The following is a 17,562-nucleotide window of genomic DNA, read 5'->3' as shown; positions in this document are numbered from 1 at the left end:
GGGATTACTTGCCAAATCCCTGCATCTCAGCTATCCCATTTCCAACCTTCTGCTTACTTCTTCTTTCCTACCCGAGTCACTGCACTACATCTGGCCACTAGTGCATTTTTTTTTCTTTTTTAAATCCACCCACAAATAAACATACAAATTACACTGAGAAGATGACAAATACCTTGCATTTTTTGTTTTAGTGCTTGTGGTGGATCTCACCACACACACATACGCACACACACATACACACATACACACACACACACACAACCCGTACAACTTTTTCAACCATCTCGAAGAAGAGAAAAAAGTGAGCAACATGACTCAGTAGAAATGTCATCAAGCAAATTGTTCTGACCATGCAAATTTTCCGTTGTAATGGAGTGAGTCATTCAAACTAATGCAACCCTTATCAGATAAAGAGTTAATATTGTTTTTCTTTTTTTAGAATATGAGAATGCAATTTACACGGCTAACATTTTGGACAAAAACTCCAGCTCTGGTTTGTAACCATTTTACAGTCATTAGTCATACAACAATTTTGTGTTTTTGAACATGTTTGCCAGATTCTTGAGTATCAATAACAGGGTTGCTGGAAACACTACAAAATATATAACAGAATGTCTTATTAAAAGTGTACCAGTGATAGGAATCAATTATTTCTTGCTTTATTACTTGCTTTTCTTTCTAAAATGTCGGTATTAGTGTTCGACCTCGGTTTTGAAGTGACCCCCTAAATTTAAATGACGTGAACCCCTTCCCAAACAATCACAGATTTTGATGTGAGCCCCCCGATGCGGCCTCTTAAAGGGGCCTGAATCAGCGTCTGGACACGTGATCCGTCAGAGGGGTGGAGGGGGGCGGTCTTATTTTGACGTTGAACTCGACTCCCGCACACTCTGAAGTCGGCCCAGCAAACATTCGAAGTTGTTTATCTGCACTTTTCATCCCAAAATAGGGGATAACATGGCTGCGTCTCTGGCTTGTTTGCACTGATCAAGCCGTGAAAGAGCAGCGGAAACGGGGCGCCGGATGTTGGGAGCTCCGCTCGAATAAATAAGACATGAGCCTGGCTGGCTGCATCGCGACGAGAGGGAGACAACCAGCCATGATGTGAGACTTCCAACATGATGTGTTTTTTACTGTTTTTGTGTGTTGGCAACGAGTAGACTATCACAGCCTCGAGGGGGAGGCGGCACCTCGCGCGGGTGCTGGCCGCTTTGGACGCTGCTGGCAAGTCGCCGAGCACCGGAGCAAAGCGAGGCTCCGTCGTGCATCAGTGAGGGACTTTTGTGGGGTGTATTTTGTCACGCGTTGAAATCAGCACAACTAAGGTGAGCAAATGATTCTTTTTCTTCCTTTTTTTGACATTTCATTGTGTACTTAAAATGCTTAATTTATGATGTCAACCCATTTTTAAAGCTTCTGTGGTTTTCTGCGCTGATCTTGCACTTCAAAGTAGCACAAAAGGCCTAATGAGTGACATTCATCAACAGTTTTTTTTTCTTTGTTCTGTGTTGTTATTTTATAAAGGCCGACCTGATCTTATTTCTGTCCATGTTCCGACATAGCTAACGGTATTGTGCTTCTACTACCACATTGATCCCTGAATAACAACTGGGCGGCTCACATTTCCTTCCTCAACAGCCTCCTCCTCATCATCTCTTGTGAGAACCTGATTGTTCTGAAAGACTGTAGTATGCCATATTGTGTCTCACTTATCAATGCACTTGACATTTTGTTTTCCTCTTATTGCAATGAGTATTTGAAAATTACATTCCCTGTTGCTTTTAAATGCATCAAAATATTTGTTAGAATAGTTAAAAATGGGAATTATGGTAGCATAGCTTCCTTTTCTGCAAAGCGTTACATTTTGCAGACCAGTGTTTCTCAACCTTTATTGAGCCAAGGCACACCACCAAGAAAAAATGTCACAAAGAGTGGACATGTGGGTTAATTATGTACAATGTAGTGTAGCGCAAAAGCATTTAAACATTCTACCTATCATGATACATCGCTTGCATAGACAGATGAACAGAGAAAACATTAGTCATAAATAGGTCATTTTCGGACCAATAAAGTCACATTTGATGATTTTCCCGTGACGCACCTGATAATTGCTGACACCGGTTGGGAATTAGTGACTCACTGATCATCACTAAATTTAGTTTCCCAAAAGAGTGGACATTTCCAGTAAAATTTCATGTGACGTTCAGACAGGGGTTTTTGGGAAATATCCCAGATTGAAGACTTTCCAGAGAATTTATGGGAATCAAGATTGCAATTTTTAGCCTCTCTACATTTATAACACCACCCACACACTCGAGTCTGCCCAAAGTTTCGCTCTTCACTGATGTGTACAAGTGGGATTCTCATTCATAGTTGCAATAAATAGCTACAGAAAAGGCCATCCAACTTCAACAAAATAGCAGCGCTAAGAATGTTAAAATAGAACTGGCGCCGCTGTTGCTTACATTGGTTGCGTGACCTATTTGTGATAAAGGTAATACAACATTAGATTTGTTGATTTGAAGTTTTACTAAAAGAGATGACAAACGTGGTGGCGTCTGTGTCCCTTCTAAATCCTCTCAGCTGCACTAAGTCCCTTTGCTCTGCTTCTGTTAGCTAGTCTTGCCCAGTTATTAGCAAATGAGGGATGAGCATCTAACATAAAATGCACTAAATCTGGTTGTTTTAGTCGGGATTATGCTCATAATAATTTAGCCAACAATATTTAAATTATGGCTGTTCGGATCAGGGTTGTATGCTGCCGATTCCGATACTGAATATCCAGTGTGGATCGCCCGACACCAATCGCATACGTAGATACGGTGTAGAAATTTTCCATTTTAGAGCTGCAACTACCGATTATTTTTTGTAAATAATTGATTAAACTTGATTTTTTAAACCTAAATTGATAAAATCTTTAAATATCCGTCCCTTTATTAGTCAACAAGATAACATTGCTTCAAATTGACAGTGTATAAAATGCAAAAACAAGTTCAGTTCCTTGTTTAATTTGGTCTGTAACATTAAGGAAATGGAGATATTTTCTGACTGCAAATTTGAGACACAACCAATAATGTTCATTGTATTTGTTAATGCCAAATGAATGCACACATATTAATGAATGTAATTTCATACTGCTATAGAGTATATTACAGAAAAAAAGTACCTTATGTTATTATGCTGCAAATATACAATGTTTTGTGACATAGCATTGACTTTGGAGTGTAATTAGCCCTATGTGACCAAAATAGGACAGACAATGTTTTGTCTACTGTGTAACGGAGAGTAGAAAAGCATGGCTCTGTGCCCAAGGTGTGTTTTTAGTGGAGTTACTCTTTAGTTGGGATGTGTTAGAGAGGCCTCGGTACACACAGTGCTGTCATGTCTCGTTGGTTTGGATCGTTGGGTCAGAAAGGCACCAAGTCACCTCTGACTGCCCTGCTTTGTCCTTCTCCAATCCTCTTCTTTCTTTAAGTCAGCAGAACTACTGAGAAGCCTTATCGTGTTGGTGAAGTATGAGAGAGTTTGTGTGGTATGTCAGACTGGAATAAGTAGGTCACATTGCTGCCATATCTTCGTGTCCCATTCCATATTTGTGATTTCATTTTTTTTTTTCATGCTCGTAGGTTGTGGTACTTTTATGTAGCCGTTGACTATCCCTTGCCTGCAACTTGCTTAGAAGATGCATGGTGTTTTTAAGATTGTTTTTTTCTTGTTGGAATCCAAAGGATAAAAACAACTCCAGACCACAAAAACATTTGTTTTTGTTTTTATGGGAAACACGTGTGTGTGTGCGCGCGCGTGTGTGTGTGTGTGTGTGTGTGTGTGTGTGTGTGTGCGTGTGTGTGTGCGCACGCGTGTGTGTGTGTGTGTGTGCGTGCTCCCAGATGCCATACAAGAAGAAGCTTACTGCATAGTGAATATTGTTTTGCAAAAAATGCCTGGCTCGGTTTTGCACTTATGTCTATTTTTAGTTGCAAAGTCTCACCATTTATAAATAACCCACAGACTTGATGCTGGTGCCACTCACTTGGTTAGACTGCTCCCACAATTGTGCTCACTGCATCTTTTAAAGGCACCGCAGACACACTATGTAGTTCGTGCCGCAAGCAAAGCTATTTGCTTTAATGATGCACGGAAGACATCAAGAAAGTCAAGTATACCATAAGCCTTTTTCAAATGAAATATTCAGAGGCAAGGATGGTGCTAATTATGTTAAAAAAGTTCAGGGTGACTCTTCACCCTGTCAATAAAAATTATTTATGCTTTAGCAATGCATTTTCTATGACGCTTCATTGGCTTGAGCTGGAGTTGATCTCAGCCCACTTTGTGTGGGAGGTGGATTGCATGCTGAACTACTCGCCAGCCAATCACAGGGCACCTATACACCAGCAACTATTTACAGTGACATTCACACCTATGAACAATTTCGACTCTTGAACCTAACACGACTGTTTTTGGAATGTTGGAGGAAGTACCCGGAGACGTCTCATCCTGGTGCAGGAAGAACACGCATACACCACATAGAGAGACCAGAGTTAACATTTGAACCCCAAAACCCTTCAACTGAAAGGCAGCTGTGCCACTTAAGCTCAACACACGAGATGTGATGTTATTTTAGTCGTTGACATTTTAAGTCATTTTACAGACATTATTAAGACTTGAAAAGGTGTATAATATGTTTCCCTTAAAGGATACATATAGAAAATTGACTTTGTAATTGCTGGTTTTCAAGGAGTTGGATCTCTGGCGCACCTGCCCAGCCATCAAGTGTGAAACTAAACAACCAAGAAAAAAGATGCACCATTTCAAGAGATGGTCTGAGTCCACCATCCTGATGACACGGAAGCAATCCCATGTCAAAGCCAAAAGGTAAGTAGAACTGTAATGTTAGCACAGATTAGCGTTACTTTATAATCTTTATCGGTCATAACCCTTGCTAATTGGCACTTACTCGAATATTGGCACCGTTTGTCTTGCCTAATTTGGAGGCTTGGCAATGAAGTGAGATGATTGTCTTGAAATTAATGAAAGTCCTACTTGACATTGACTCCGCAGTACTGAGGCGTTCAGTGAGCAGTGATTGATTTGGGTGAGGGTCTTAAAAAGTAGATGTTTCGTGTGTTGTACCCTCTATCCTTTGCGTTGTTCGACTAATGAATGCTAGACACCTCTTATTACTTGGAACTGGAAAATTTTACCAGGACAAGAATTCATTCAAACTGAGTACTAATACCACCAAAGAAATCCAGGTCCAGGTGGTCTAAAGTAGATAATAATTAATTAATGTCTGCAATGAAAGAATTAAAGAAAGAACCTTGATGTAATGTTCATGATGGAGAACTATATTTGAACAGAACTCAAGAACAAAATCTGGCAACTCACTATCATTTCTTCGTTTATCCTACCTCTTTTTTCCCTACAGGTCTCCAGTCGCCCTCCTCCCTGAAGTGAATAACGGCTATAATATTGGATCATGTGCAAGGCCCTTAGTCATCTGCTTGTGTTGTATTGGAGACTTTTAGAAGTTAGGAGAAATACATGAACGACAAAGACTGGTACTGGATTGTCTCTTTATACCTCCTCGACACAAGAAGAAATGTGTGGCAAGGATATCCAGACATTTTATCGTGCCTTGGACAGAGCACTTAATTTTCCATAGTCACCATTTGTTTTGCTCTTTTTATTTTTATTGACTTCTAATTCCCTTCACCTGTTCAACCTCAACCTTCTGCCCCAATCATCTGCTTCCACCTCAACACCCTCAACACTGCCATAATCCTCACACTCAGCAGCAGCCTCCGCTCACAGCTTGTGACGCTGTGGTAACCATGGCAACAGCCACAGCTTCCTCCTCCCCCACGCCATCCTCACCGGGAACCAATGGCAGCGCACGGGAACACCTGATGGCGGTGAGGCGCCGTAACCCTCATGGCCGGCCTTACACGATCGGGCCGGAAAACATCCGCAGCCTGTCCGGATCTTCTTGCCCCTCGCCGTCGGTCTTGACATCAGATGGCCAGCCAGAAGCAGCAGGGGTGGGGCTGCAGAGGGCCAATAGCGACACTGATCTGGTGACCTCGGACAGCCGCTCCTCACTAACTGCGTCGACGTATCAGCTTGTTCTTGGCCATGGCCATCTCGTCATCTCTTGGGACATCAAGGAGGAAGTGGATGCCACGGACTGGATTGGACTATACCACATCGGTGAGTAAACACAGAGAATGAGTAACTGCAGGAAGGCAACTTCAACTTTGAAGTGGTCATGCGGTTTGGCATTCATACATTCACCACTTGAAAAAGTTTTCACTGACAAACTCACCTGTTTGCAGTTTTGGGCTCCACTTGGTAGCATCTTAGTGCTGAACTTAAGTGAGGAGCTTCACTTGGACAAAAGAAGTCATTTTGCTGCCATCTTGTGGCATTTATAGTGACATAGTGAAATTACATGATTTAAAGCTGAGATAAATGTCATCTCAGTGGAGACAATCAACTGCCATTGAGACAATTGCTTTTGTGTGTCTCCAGATGAGACCTGCGTTGCTAATGTGTGGGACTCCAAGAACCGTGGCGTGAATGGTACTCAGCGAGGCCAGATTGTGTGGAAACTGGAGCCGGGGCCCTACTTCATGGACTGTAAGTACAGTACAGTGTAAAAGTAGGACGTCAAGTGGGTCTGGGTAATGTGCTGCAATTCCTAGTTTGGATGGCTGGACGGACGGATATAGTATGACCAAACCATCAAGTTAAACCAATGACCATGTATATATTTACAGTATGTGCCAAATAAATGACACAAATAATGAAATCCCTCCATACTGTGTGTTGTGTCTCTGCAGGTGAGACTAAGATCTGCTTCAAATATTACCACGGTGTGAGTGGAGCACTAAGAGCAACAACACCTTGCATCACCGTCAAAAACCCTGGAGTGACGGTACAGCACTTTTACCTTACTAGTCAGTCTTTATATGAGCCAAACTCTTAATTTGGAATCTTCATTAGGTATTTTTTCCCCTTGAAGCAGCAGTGGTGTGATGAGACATTTGTTCTTTCCCTATCCCCAGGTGGGCACTGAAGGTCTTCCTGAGAGCCAATCAGGGGCAGAGCACAGTCGTAAATTGGTCAGCTTCACTCTCTCAGGTGAGAGGACCCGCATCAGCAGAGAAAAAGCTTTTACAAATACATACAAATGCAAAACAAGTGTGCATTGTCCACTGCAGACATCCGAGCAGTGGGCTTGAAGAAAGGCATGTTTTTCAACCCGGACCCTTACCTGAAGATGTCCATCCAGCCTGGGAAAAGAACCGCCCTCCCCAAGTTCACCCACCACGGCCAGGAGAGGCGTACCTCCATTATCGCCAATACCACCAACCCCGTGTGGCACGGAGAGGTTAGAAACGTGACGCATTGTTGTTCCCACAGGCCAATTTTAATTGTCTTTTCTTGTTGCCCTGCAGAAATACACTTTTGTGGCCCTGGGGAATGACGTGATGGAGATCGAGGTGAAAGATAAGTTTGCCAAGAGTCGACCAATCATCAAGCGCTTTCTGGGTCAGCTGATCATACCCGTGCAGAGACTTCTGGAGGGGCCAACAGCAGAGTGAGTCAATACGGTTTTGTGTGCAAACGCTGTGTTCTCTTTTTTTTCTTCTTTAAACTCCTGCTCTTTTTGTGTGTGCAGCCAACACCCAGTCAGCTACAGCTTATGTCGCCGCCTTCCGACAGATCATGTTAGCGGGCGGCTGCACTTCCGGGTGAACATCACCTCCACTGGACATGAAGGTATGTGCTGATTTTACACTGTGTCTGTCGTTCTTGTTGACAAATCCAGCATACGAGATTTCTCGAGTAAATGTTGAGGAGCCCGGTTTACATGGAGACCTCTTGTCTTTCTGAGTAAAGTCAATCATTGTCAAGGTTAGGGTTAGTTTGTCACCTTGACCGAACCTGAAAAAATTGTTGATTAATTTTGTTATCGCTAAGTTGCCGATTAATCGATTAATTTTGACTCCTCTCGCAATGGTCCAATAAAGGCTGGGGGAGTAGTGATCTTAGGAGGCTTGACAAGAATTAAAAATCAGTGAATAGTTATTGCTAGGCTCTGCTGAAAAAAATGTGAATAGTATAATTTGTGATTTCATTTTATATGTGCCATATAATATGTGGCATATACTTCTATTGTATCCTCAAATTTTGGTCTGTAATGGGTCCGTATTCCTCTCCAGATGCAACAGGAACCATCTTGGGCAGCACAGTCAACAGCGAACCTGGGAGTCCCTCTGATGATGAAGACCTTCCGCACCACTCCACGTCTTCTCGCCTGGCATGCGGCGCTTCCCTTAGAGGCTCGGACGAAAGCTCCCTGTTAGTTAACGGTGCTTGTTACTATGGCAACAGCAGCGCATGGCAAGAAAACACAATTCTAGCGGCTGCGGGCGGCCACACCCACAGGCAAGTTTCCCTCAATGACTACTTGGACGCCATTGAGGCCTCCGGTAGCGCCGTGGAGAGACTTCCCGCGGGGCCGTCGCCCAGACTCCGCTCCAGCTTTCCGACAGACACGCGCCTCAACGCCATGCTCCACATAGACTCTGATGAGGACGAAGAGAGTGCGGGGCAGTGCGGTAGCCAGCAGGTGACAGGATCGCAAAGGATTACAAATGCGGAGATTTCTGGAGGGAGCGAGGGCTCCAAATGTGAGCACACCGGATCACAAGCAGGCTCTCCGGTCGCTGAGTCGGCTCAGGCCGAAGGTTCAGGTAGTGCAGCCAAGCTACAAATGAAGGAGGGAACGTCGATTATCGTCTCTTCAGAAGATACCGGCGCTTCGGCACACGTTAATGAAGGAATGGAAGCCAGGAGTTTTCCTGAAGCTTCGCAACTAGAGTCTGCGAGCGATTGCACATGCGGCGAGCGAAGTTCAAGGCTGGAGACCAACTTGGAGGCACCCTGCGCTTCTTCATATAGCTGCGGCCCACTTTCACCCATTCCGGTACGATGCAGTGCATTGAATCAGATTTTGATCAATTTGTTGCTTCTGGTGCACAGCATAATTACGAGAGAAGTTGATTATGAAATAAATTAAGAGTTTGCAGACCGCTACGGATGTGTTTTGTTGTTGGTTCTGGTGCACAGTATAATTACCAGAGAAATTGATTATGAAATGAATTAGAGTTTCCAGATGCTACAGATGTGTTTTGTTAGCCAAACTTGGCTTGCTCTGACAAAGCAGTCAGAGGACAGAAAAATTTTGACATTATTTTGGACCAGCGAGTTCATCCACTGAGACAAATTTGAAAGCTGATTGTTTATAAAGACAGCACCATCGGCCGGCTATAATGTTTCTGAATGCCATGTAGATTAGATTGACATCTAATTAGGGAAAAATATATATCATATCATTTTTGGAAGATAGCACAAGCCAGTATCCAGAGTTGGACTTCTGCAATGAATGAATCAATGAAATATCACTGCTTGATATTATCTATTTGCTTTTGTCCCAGGAGGTGGAGATGAGGACGGAAGTGGCTCCTAGGGCAGAGGAGGAAGCAGCGGAGCTATCAAGCAGCAACAGCTTGGCAACTACTGCTATGACAACCGGGAGCGACGTTGGAACCTCTGATGCAGGTGGGCGGGAGCTCCAGCAAACCATCGATTGATCACTGAGACTCACATTAATCATGCTGACTTTAGTTCCACTCCGATTTGTGTGAAAGTGTTTTTCTTGAGGTGACGCAGAGTAAGTCAGGTGCTATGAGAGGTTGTGCTGTGGGAAATTCCATTCCATTTTGGTCTCAAATTATTTTGTGCAAATATTATACTCATGAAAGTAATCAAATTATTTTCCAGTAGATCAATGGTTCTCAAGCAAGTACCACCTCAAAAATTACTTAATAGCACTTCAAGTGTGACCATCATGACGAATAGCAGAAGCATAATCGGGCAAGTGTTCATCAAACTCATATTTGATGTTATTACAAGCCATTATAACATTACCACTATGCTTAAAAATATGAAAAATAAATGATTTAATCAAAAGTCAAAGTGACATTATGAAACGTCAAAAACAGTCTTAAAAGATGAAATACAAATGTATTGATTTAAAAGTTAGGCGTTAGGTTGGATCCAGAAGCGGCCCAACTGGACTGCGGTATAACTCCGAGAAACATAACGAAGACAATTTGTCAATCTCACTTTGTCTGCTGTAGGGGCTGTCGGCCCAGAAGTGCAGGGAGAGGAGGCGGATGAGGAAGAGGAGGCGGATGAGCGGGGGGAGGTGTGGAAGAGACGCTCTGTGCGGGCCACTGACGTTGCGAGCCACAACCAGGTGGCATGCAGGCCCAGAGAGGGACTCGGCACCACGTTATCAGAGAGAGAATCCGGTGAGATGACTTAGAAAACAAAGACCGAAAATGATTGCGTGAAAGAAAAGGGAATCTTTTCCAGTTTTTCAACAAACCTTAAAATATACTTGCCTCTCCAAGCGCCTTCATAATGTCCAACATTAAATTCAGCAGTGACGAAGGCCCAAGAGTCAACAAAAACACGAGGCAAAGTTCAGTATTATCGTAAGCCATTATGTAGTTTAACATTAACACTGTGCATAAATAGAGGAAAACAAAAAACTGTACTTAAATAATGAGTCAATTGAAATTGATTTCACCTCAAGTAAAAAAAGGGAATGTTTGGTGCTATGCACATATAATGGACTTAACTGTACTTGACAAATAAATTGGATAAAACTGTATTCTAAAAAGCCGTCGTGACATAAAATGAACTTTTAATTCAGTTTCATTCTCGTGCCACTAAGCTTTTAAGAATCAGATTTTTTTTTTTAAGTGTGAAGTGGTCATACTGTGGGTCATTATATCACTGGAGGAATGATGTAAGGTATTAAATGGTTGGAGCACCGTTACTAATTGCCCAATTATTGTGTTTGTGTGTACGTATGCATGCTTGTGTGCTTCCACAGCTCAGATCAATGGCCACCATTCTGCTCCTACGCTGCCGTCTGTACGCCATGACATCAGTCGCTACCAGAGAGTGGATGAGCCCCTCCCGCCGAGTGAGTCCTCTTCAGTGTTTTTCTTATTTGTTAGCTTGAACAAATATACAGTGGAACCTCCAAGGTCAAACACAGTTGGTTCCAGGATGTTGTTTGACCTCCAACTTGTTTGGATTCAGGAACACCCCCCACTCCCATAGGAAATGATGAAAATACTGGAGATAGGAATGTATAATAGGGCTAAAAACTCAACTCAGTTCTATTTTAAAGCACGCCAAAAACAGCCACAGTTGCATGCAAAGTAAATTCAGGCATTTTAAGAACAATTGAATTGCTTCCTCTCGGTGGCAAAAGAAACAATAAATCTGTGTCTACATCCACCGGATTCCATTCATATGAGATCATCATTTTTCAGTATCTAGATTTTATTTATTTTTTTGTTCAAATGTAGCTGTGTGTTTGATTTTTCATACATACATTGTGATGTTGGGATGTGCTGATTACGCAACATTTGAAGTTATTTTGCCATTCAGCTCCAGCTCAGTCTCCATGGGGCATGTGTTTGCATATTAGACTGGGAGGCACGGATCGACAGCCACGGGAGAATATTTTATGTGGACCACGTGAACAGAACCACCACCTGGCAACGTCCCACTGCCCCGGCTGCCCAGCAGACACTACAGAGATCCAGTTCCATCCAACAGATGGAGCAGCTGAACCGCAGGTTGAGACCACTGAAGCCCTGAACCTAATCAACGCAGAACATTTCTTGTGCGACTTTGTAACCACGGTGATAACCACACTCACCTTCAGGTATCAGAGCATCCGAAGGACGATAACCAATGATACTAGAGCAGAGGAGGCTCCGGCCAATGAGCAGCCGGCAGACGAGACCGATCTGCACCCCGGCTTGCAAGGTAAAGATCAAATTACGATACAATCAAAACATTACAATGCAGTCTTCTGCGAATGATCTTTATATGGACCATGTGCTGCTCTCACCCTTTGCAGAGCTGCGTCGAGACAGCAACGCAGCCCAGTCCAGCTCCAGATCCCGCCTCTACCTGCTACTCCAGTCTCCCAGTGCCAGGTTCCTCACCAGCCCCGACTTCTTCACTGTGCTGCATTCTAACCCTGTATGTGCAAAAGGACTTTCTTTCATTTTAGTTTATTGTACTCATTGTCATCGTTCAAAGGGGAAATTCAACTGAGCTGTATGTTTTGGGTTTTACAATTAAGTCGTACACATTTATGGATAGGGATGCCGCATTTGTTTTAACCCTCACTCCCAGGTGTGGCTAAAGTGCTCGCACTCTTAAGTTAGAGATATGGATACTGTTAAAAAAGAGACTCTGATAAAAGTAGAAGTACTGACTCAAGTCCTGTTCCGGTAAGTAAAAGTACAAAGGAAAATGACTAAAATTAAGTTTAGTATGCAATAGTATATACACAAAAAATCTAGTAGAAAGATGAAATAGTCAAAACAAAAAAGCAATACAGTCAGAAAAAAAATCTCCTCTCCACCCCAACTGAGCGTCCTAGCATCACTTGACAAATTTGTCAAACTTATCCTCCTTCTCTGCTACCTTTCTGCCAGAGTGCCTATCGCTTGTTTACCACCAACACGTGCTTGAAACACATGATCAGTAAGGTTCGCCGGGACACGCACCACTTTGAGCGCTACCAGCACAACAGGGACCTGGTGGCCTTTCTCAACATGTTTGCCAACAAACAGCTGGAATTGCCTCGAGGCTGGGAGATGAAGCACGACCACACCGGCAAGGTGGGCCCTCTTCATCATCATTATCATAGCCTGCATTGTTTTTATAAACATGAGAGTGAGTGTGTTGTCGCGCAGCCTTTCTTTGTGGACCACAATAGCCGCGCGACCACCTTCATCGACCCTCGGCTGCCCCTGCAGAGCTGTCGACCGCCGAGCCTTTTGACTCACCGCCAACACCTGACCCGCCAACGCAGCCATAGCGCCGGTGAAGTCAGCCCGCGGCGCCTGGTAAGTTCTGTAGAACAGTGGTCGGTTATTCCAGGACCAATGTTTTCTTTCTAAGGGTGAAAATCAAGTTGAAAGGATCCAACTCTGCAGGTGGGCGAAGAGTGCCGTCATGCCGGACCGCCCATCTTGCCGAGGCCGTCGAGCACCTTTACATCGTCAGCCTGCAGGGGCCAGGCGCCGGATGTCATGCCAGTGGGTCAGTACAAAGTGGCACATTCAAAAATCTGTCACTTTATCGGTTTGTATTGACTTGCCTTGTGCAACTTTGTCCTCCTGTAGCGTACAACGACAAGATTGTGGCATTTCTACGGCAACCCAACATCTTTGAGATTTTACAAGAAAGGCAGCCAGATTTCCACCGGAACCATTCGCTCAGGTAAATCTACTGTGTAGTAGGCCATCTTGTACGACACTTTGTTCACATAATGCATTACAACGTTGCCATGACAACAGGGAGAAGGTCCAGCTGATCCGCACAGATGGAGCGTCGGGATTGGCGCGGCTGTCAGGAGACGCCGACCTCGTCATTTTGCTAAGGTGAAGCCTTTTTTTCGAGGCAATCCCTGTCTGCCTGCTTACTCTTGTTTTTTTTCCCTCTCGTCCACAGTTTGTTTGAGGATGAAGTCATGTCCTACATTCCTCCTCATGCCTTACTGCACCCCAGCTACTGCCAGTCTCCTCGGGGCTCTCCCGTCTCCTCACCTCAAAACTCACCCGGTAACGCACACAACACGTACAACTTAAATGAAACTTATGTATTATGCAAAATGGCTCCACCAGCTGATCGACAAACTCTACTAACCAGGCCCAACAAGGATTGGCTCGATTAAATATGCCAAATTGCCTCACCATCAATAACGCAAGTCCAAGACAACAGAAAGATGCCAAAATACCTCTTCTCTGTCTTCTAGGTACTCAGAGAGCAAACGCCAGAGCTCCAGCACCCTATAAGAGAGACTTTGAGGCCAAACTGCGCAACTTCTATCGAAAGTTGGAGACCAAAGGCTACGGCCAAGGACCAGGGAAGCTCAAGTAGGTGCAGCCAGTGAGCAAGAAAGCGAGCGACTGTGCACGCGAGCGAGTGACAAGACTTGTATGCACGTGGCAGGTTGATCATCCGCCGTGACCACCTGCTGGAAGATGCCTTCAATCAGATCACATGCTACTCCCGCAAAGATCTGCAGCGCAGCAAGCTCTACGTCAGCTTTGTGGGCGAGGAGGGGTGAGTATAACATGGCCTGACACCAACAACAAGCTTGCCGTGTGTGTATCATTCATTCTTTCCATTTTGAATTGGCGGAGACTCCTTTTGCAGACTGATGCAAGATAAGAAAAAAAAGCTAATATTTCATTTTTGAGTGTGTCTAGTTCATCAAACAAAGTGTATAAAGAACAACCTCAAAAGATATTTTGTGTTTGTGTCAGATGTAAAAACAAAATAAAAATATATAAATATATTATATATATACTATATATATATATATATATATATATATATATATATATATATATATATATATATATATATATATATATATATATATATATATATATATATATATATATATATAAATATAATATATAAAAAAAAAAAATGATATATGAATTGTGTGTGCAGATTGGACTATAGTGGACCTTCCCGAGAATTCTTCTTCCTGGTCTCGAGAGAATTGTTCAACCCTTACTATGGTCTCTTTGAATATTCGGCCAACGACACATACACAGTCCAGATCAGCCCCATGTCGGCCTTTGTGGACAATCACCATGAGTGGTGAGTGCGTTGTGCATTTGCGTTTAATCTTAGTTTCTCTCATAAAACTTTTATTTAGATGTATTTTCTAGTGAAATTTTATGTGCAATACGTTCAAATTGAATCTTTGCTGTGTTTGTGCACATGAAGGTTTCGCTTCAGCGGCCGCATCCTGGGTTTGGCACTAATCCACCAATACCTTCTGGATGCCTTCTTCACCCGACCCTTCTACAAAGGATTATTGCGCATGTACGCATGAGGGGGAAACACACAAACCTGCAACTAAACATTCTGGCAGCAACATCTAATATTTTTGTTGTGTGTAGCCCGTGCGAGCTGAGCGACCTGGAGTACCTGGATGAGGAATTTCACCAGTCACTTCAGTGGATGAAAGACAATGACATTGAGGACATGCTGGACCTCACCTTCACTGTCAATGAAGAAGTGTTTGGGCAGGTCAGAGCCAGAAAAGGGCCATTTCATTTAAAAGGATGGCTCCCGTGACGTGTCTTGTGTAACTGCAGATAACTGAGCGGGAGCTGAAGGCTGGTGGAGCCAACATCCCGGTGACAGAAAAGAACAAGAAGGAGTACATCGAAAGGATGGTAAAGTGGCGAATCGAGCGTGGTGTCGTACAGCAGACGGAAAGCTTGGTCAGAGGCTTTTACGAGGTATGAGCCAAGTTCTTTTGAATGACATGGACTCGCCAGCAATTACATACAAGTCCTGGTTTGCATTCTTACGTGTGAGCAGGTGGTGGACGCACGGTCTGTGTCGGTGTTTGATGCCAGGGAGCTGGAGCTGGTGATGGCGGGCACGGCAGAGATTGATTTGTCGGATTGGAGGAACAACACCGAGTATAGAGGAGGTAAAGAAAGAAAGAAAGAAAGAAAGAAAGAAAGAAAGAAAGAAAGAAAGAAAGAAAGAAAGAAAGAAAGATGCACAATAATGTAAATATGAAATTCCTCAACTCACTTCAACAAGAACAGACTATAATAGTTCCAACAAGAGCGCAAATATAGTAAAAAATAATATTCCATCCTTGTGCTTCTAACATCTATTCCTGAATGGCATTTAGGTTACCATGACAACCATATAGTTATCCGTTGGTTCTGGGCCGCAGTGGAGAGATTCAACAATGAGCAAAGGCTTAGGCTCTTGCAGGTAAGACTGAATTGCACTATAAAGGGTGACTTGGACTAAATCACACCTCTGCTTGTGTTTCTATTCTGTGAAGTTTGTGACGGGGACATCAAGTATTCCCTACGAGGGTTTTGCATCTCTGCGAGGAAGCAATGGACCTCGGCGTTTCTGCGTGGAAAAGTGGGGTAAAGCCACGTCTCTGCCCAGGTATGAATGAGTATGAATATTTGTGTCATCACAAATGGCTTAGGCAGTAGAGTGGGTCGTTCAGAAACCGGAGCGTCGGCGGATGGAATCCAGCTCTGTTGGAACCTAACTTTAGTTTGAAACCTTACTTGCAAACCCTAACCCTAGTTTGAAACCCTATTCTAAGCAAAAATAAATGTGTGATTAAAATGATGTAGCTACATGAAAATCATATTTTGGCTTAAATCTCAATTAACAATGCATATCGGCAACGGGACGATTCATTATCTTGGTTGAACTCCAAATCGTACAAATTCCGAGGCGTGCGTGGTCTGAGTCTCACTCGTGTCTGTTCTCTACAGAGCTCACACGTGTTTCAACCGCCTGGACCTGCCTCCCTATCCATCCTTCTCTATGCTCTACGAGAAGATGCAGACTGCCGTGGAGGAAACCAGCACTTTTGGACTGGAGTGAGATCCCTTTTGACAGAGAGAGTCCAGATTTTCCACCCCTTACGTGAGGCCATATTCCAACGAAGTTTGCATCAACGTATGATTCGGCTTTGGAAGTAGGGCAGCCTTCACTGTTTGTTTTGGGTCACGGCTATGACGTAGAAACAAACAGAATGAAGAACCACAGCGCCTTGCGGACCACAATCAGGAAGCGTGAACGGACCTATCAGAGCGGAAGGCGTGGTGACATCTTCAATGTGAGTAGCGGACACAGAACTTTTAAAGAATCTTTTATTTGTGATGGTTGTCATGGCGATCTCTCGTGCTGACAAAGACTCATGGCCACTCACTACATGGTGTTATTTGAATGTGGTGATTTTAACCATGTAAGATATTTGTATCTGTTGTGAATCATATGGTTTCATTAAATCTCTGCGTTATTTAATTGAGGACGTTACAATCCTGCACACGTTTGAATAGTCAAATGTTTTTCAGTCCATCGAGGAGGATTGAAGAAGTACATTGTTATAATTAGTTGCTATCAGTATTCGGGCACTGCGATGGCCCACCATCACGTTGGATTTTCATAAATCATACTTTAAGCTGTAACTTTTCTTTTTAATTGTATTTAATCCAGCCAAGAAGTCACAGTAGTTATGTGTGCAGAGGTCAGGATGCATTTCACGATTCATAACTCGTCTTTCTACCGTAAGAGATTGCCACGCGAATCTTGCCAGTGTTTCCCCACTTGTGTTTTTTCCTTCAAAAGATTTAATTGAGCACGGTCAGAGTTGTTTGAAGCATCGTTATTGTTTCCTCACAGAAGACACTGCCTTCCTCTGTCCTTTTGATAAGAACTAACCAAAGTTTTGGGCACAACCGGAACCAACTCTGTCTATGTAGACACCGGACCTCAATTTTGCATACGAATGTTGGCAGCACTGTCCTAAAATAAAATTCCATCTTTGTCTATGCAAAATACTTTGTTGTCAAGGATGCCAACTTCCTTAGGTAA

General features: G+C 43.4%; 1 protein-coding gene across 3 annotated transcripts; it reads left to right on the top strand.

Annotated features, from left to right (window-relative positions):
• Positions 1-316: 316 nt before the first annotated feature.
• On the top strand, positions 317-17,528 carry hecw2b (HECT, C2 and WW domain containing E3 ubiquitin protein ligase 2b). Of its 3 annotated transcripts, XM_049753437.2 has the most exons (33): positions 317-493; positions 950-1,325; positions 4,736-4,872; positions 5,426-6,207; positions 6,529-6,636; positions 6,840-6,934; positions 7,065-7,140; positions 7,221-7,390; positions 7,458-7,600; positions 7,682-7,782; positions 8,226-8,992; positions 9,504-9,627; positions 10,209-10,382; positions 10,973-11,065; positions 11,579-11,729; positions 11,819-11,922; positions 12,017-12,141; positions 12,603-12,788; positions 12,864-13,016; positions 13,107-13,212; positions 13,296-13,392; positions 13,470-13,553; positions 13,624-13,733; positions 13,928-14,048; positions 14,125-14,238; positions 14,635-14,787; positions 14,917-15,015; positions 15,093-15,222; positions 15,291-15,437; positions 15,520-15,634; positions 15,845-15,930; positions 16,004-16,116; positions 16,458-17,528. In XM_049753437.2, exons 4-33 carry the CDS (start codon positions 5,832-5,834, stop codon positions 16,567-16,569), a joined length of 4,533 nt encoding a protein of 1,510 aa, XP_049609394.1. In that variant the 5' UTR covers positions 317-493; positions 950-1,325; positions 4,736-4,872; positions 5,426-5,831; the 3' UTR covers positions 16,570-17,528. The 3 variants fall into 3 exon arrangements, with proteins under 3 accessions (XP_049609394.1, XP_049609393.1, XP_049609395.1); XM_049753436.2 differs by lacking the exon at positions 317-493 and having other exon boundaries at positions 835-1,325; XM_049753438.2 differs by lacking the exons at positions 317-493; positions 10,209-10,382 and having other exon boundaries at positions 835-1,325.
• The last annotated feature ends 34 nt before the right edge of the window (positions 17,529-17,562 follow it).

Source organism: Syngnathus scovelli, chromosome 2, assembly GCF_024217435.2.
Source record: "Syngnathus scovelli strain Florida chromosome 2, RoL_Ssco_1.2, whole genome shotgun sequence".
Lineage (NCBI taxonomy): Eukaryota > Metazoa > Chordata > Actinopteri > Syngnathiformes > Syngnathidae > Syngnathus > Syngnathus scovelli.
Note: the sequence above shows the minus strand (reverse complement) of the source record. Positions and strands in the feature narration are given on the sequence as shown.

What these genes read in the sequence shown, in the direction of transcription:
- hecw2b (XM_049753437.2), top strand. Translation starts at nt 5,832, where the DNA reads ATGGCAACAGCCACAGCTTCCTCCTCCCCCACGCCATCCTCACCGGGA. An exon ending in CGTTGGAACCTCTGATGCAG is followed by an intron (nt 9,628 to 10,208) that starts GTGGGCGGGAGC and finishes TGTCTGCTGTAG; the next exon opens with GGGCTGTCGGCCCAGAAGTG. An exon ending in ATGAAGAAGTGTTTGGGCAG is followed by an intron (nt 15,223 to 15,290) that starts GTCAGAGCCAGA and finishes GTGTAACTGCAG; the next exon opens with ATAACTGAGCGGGAGCTGAA.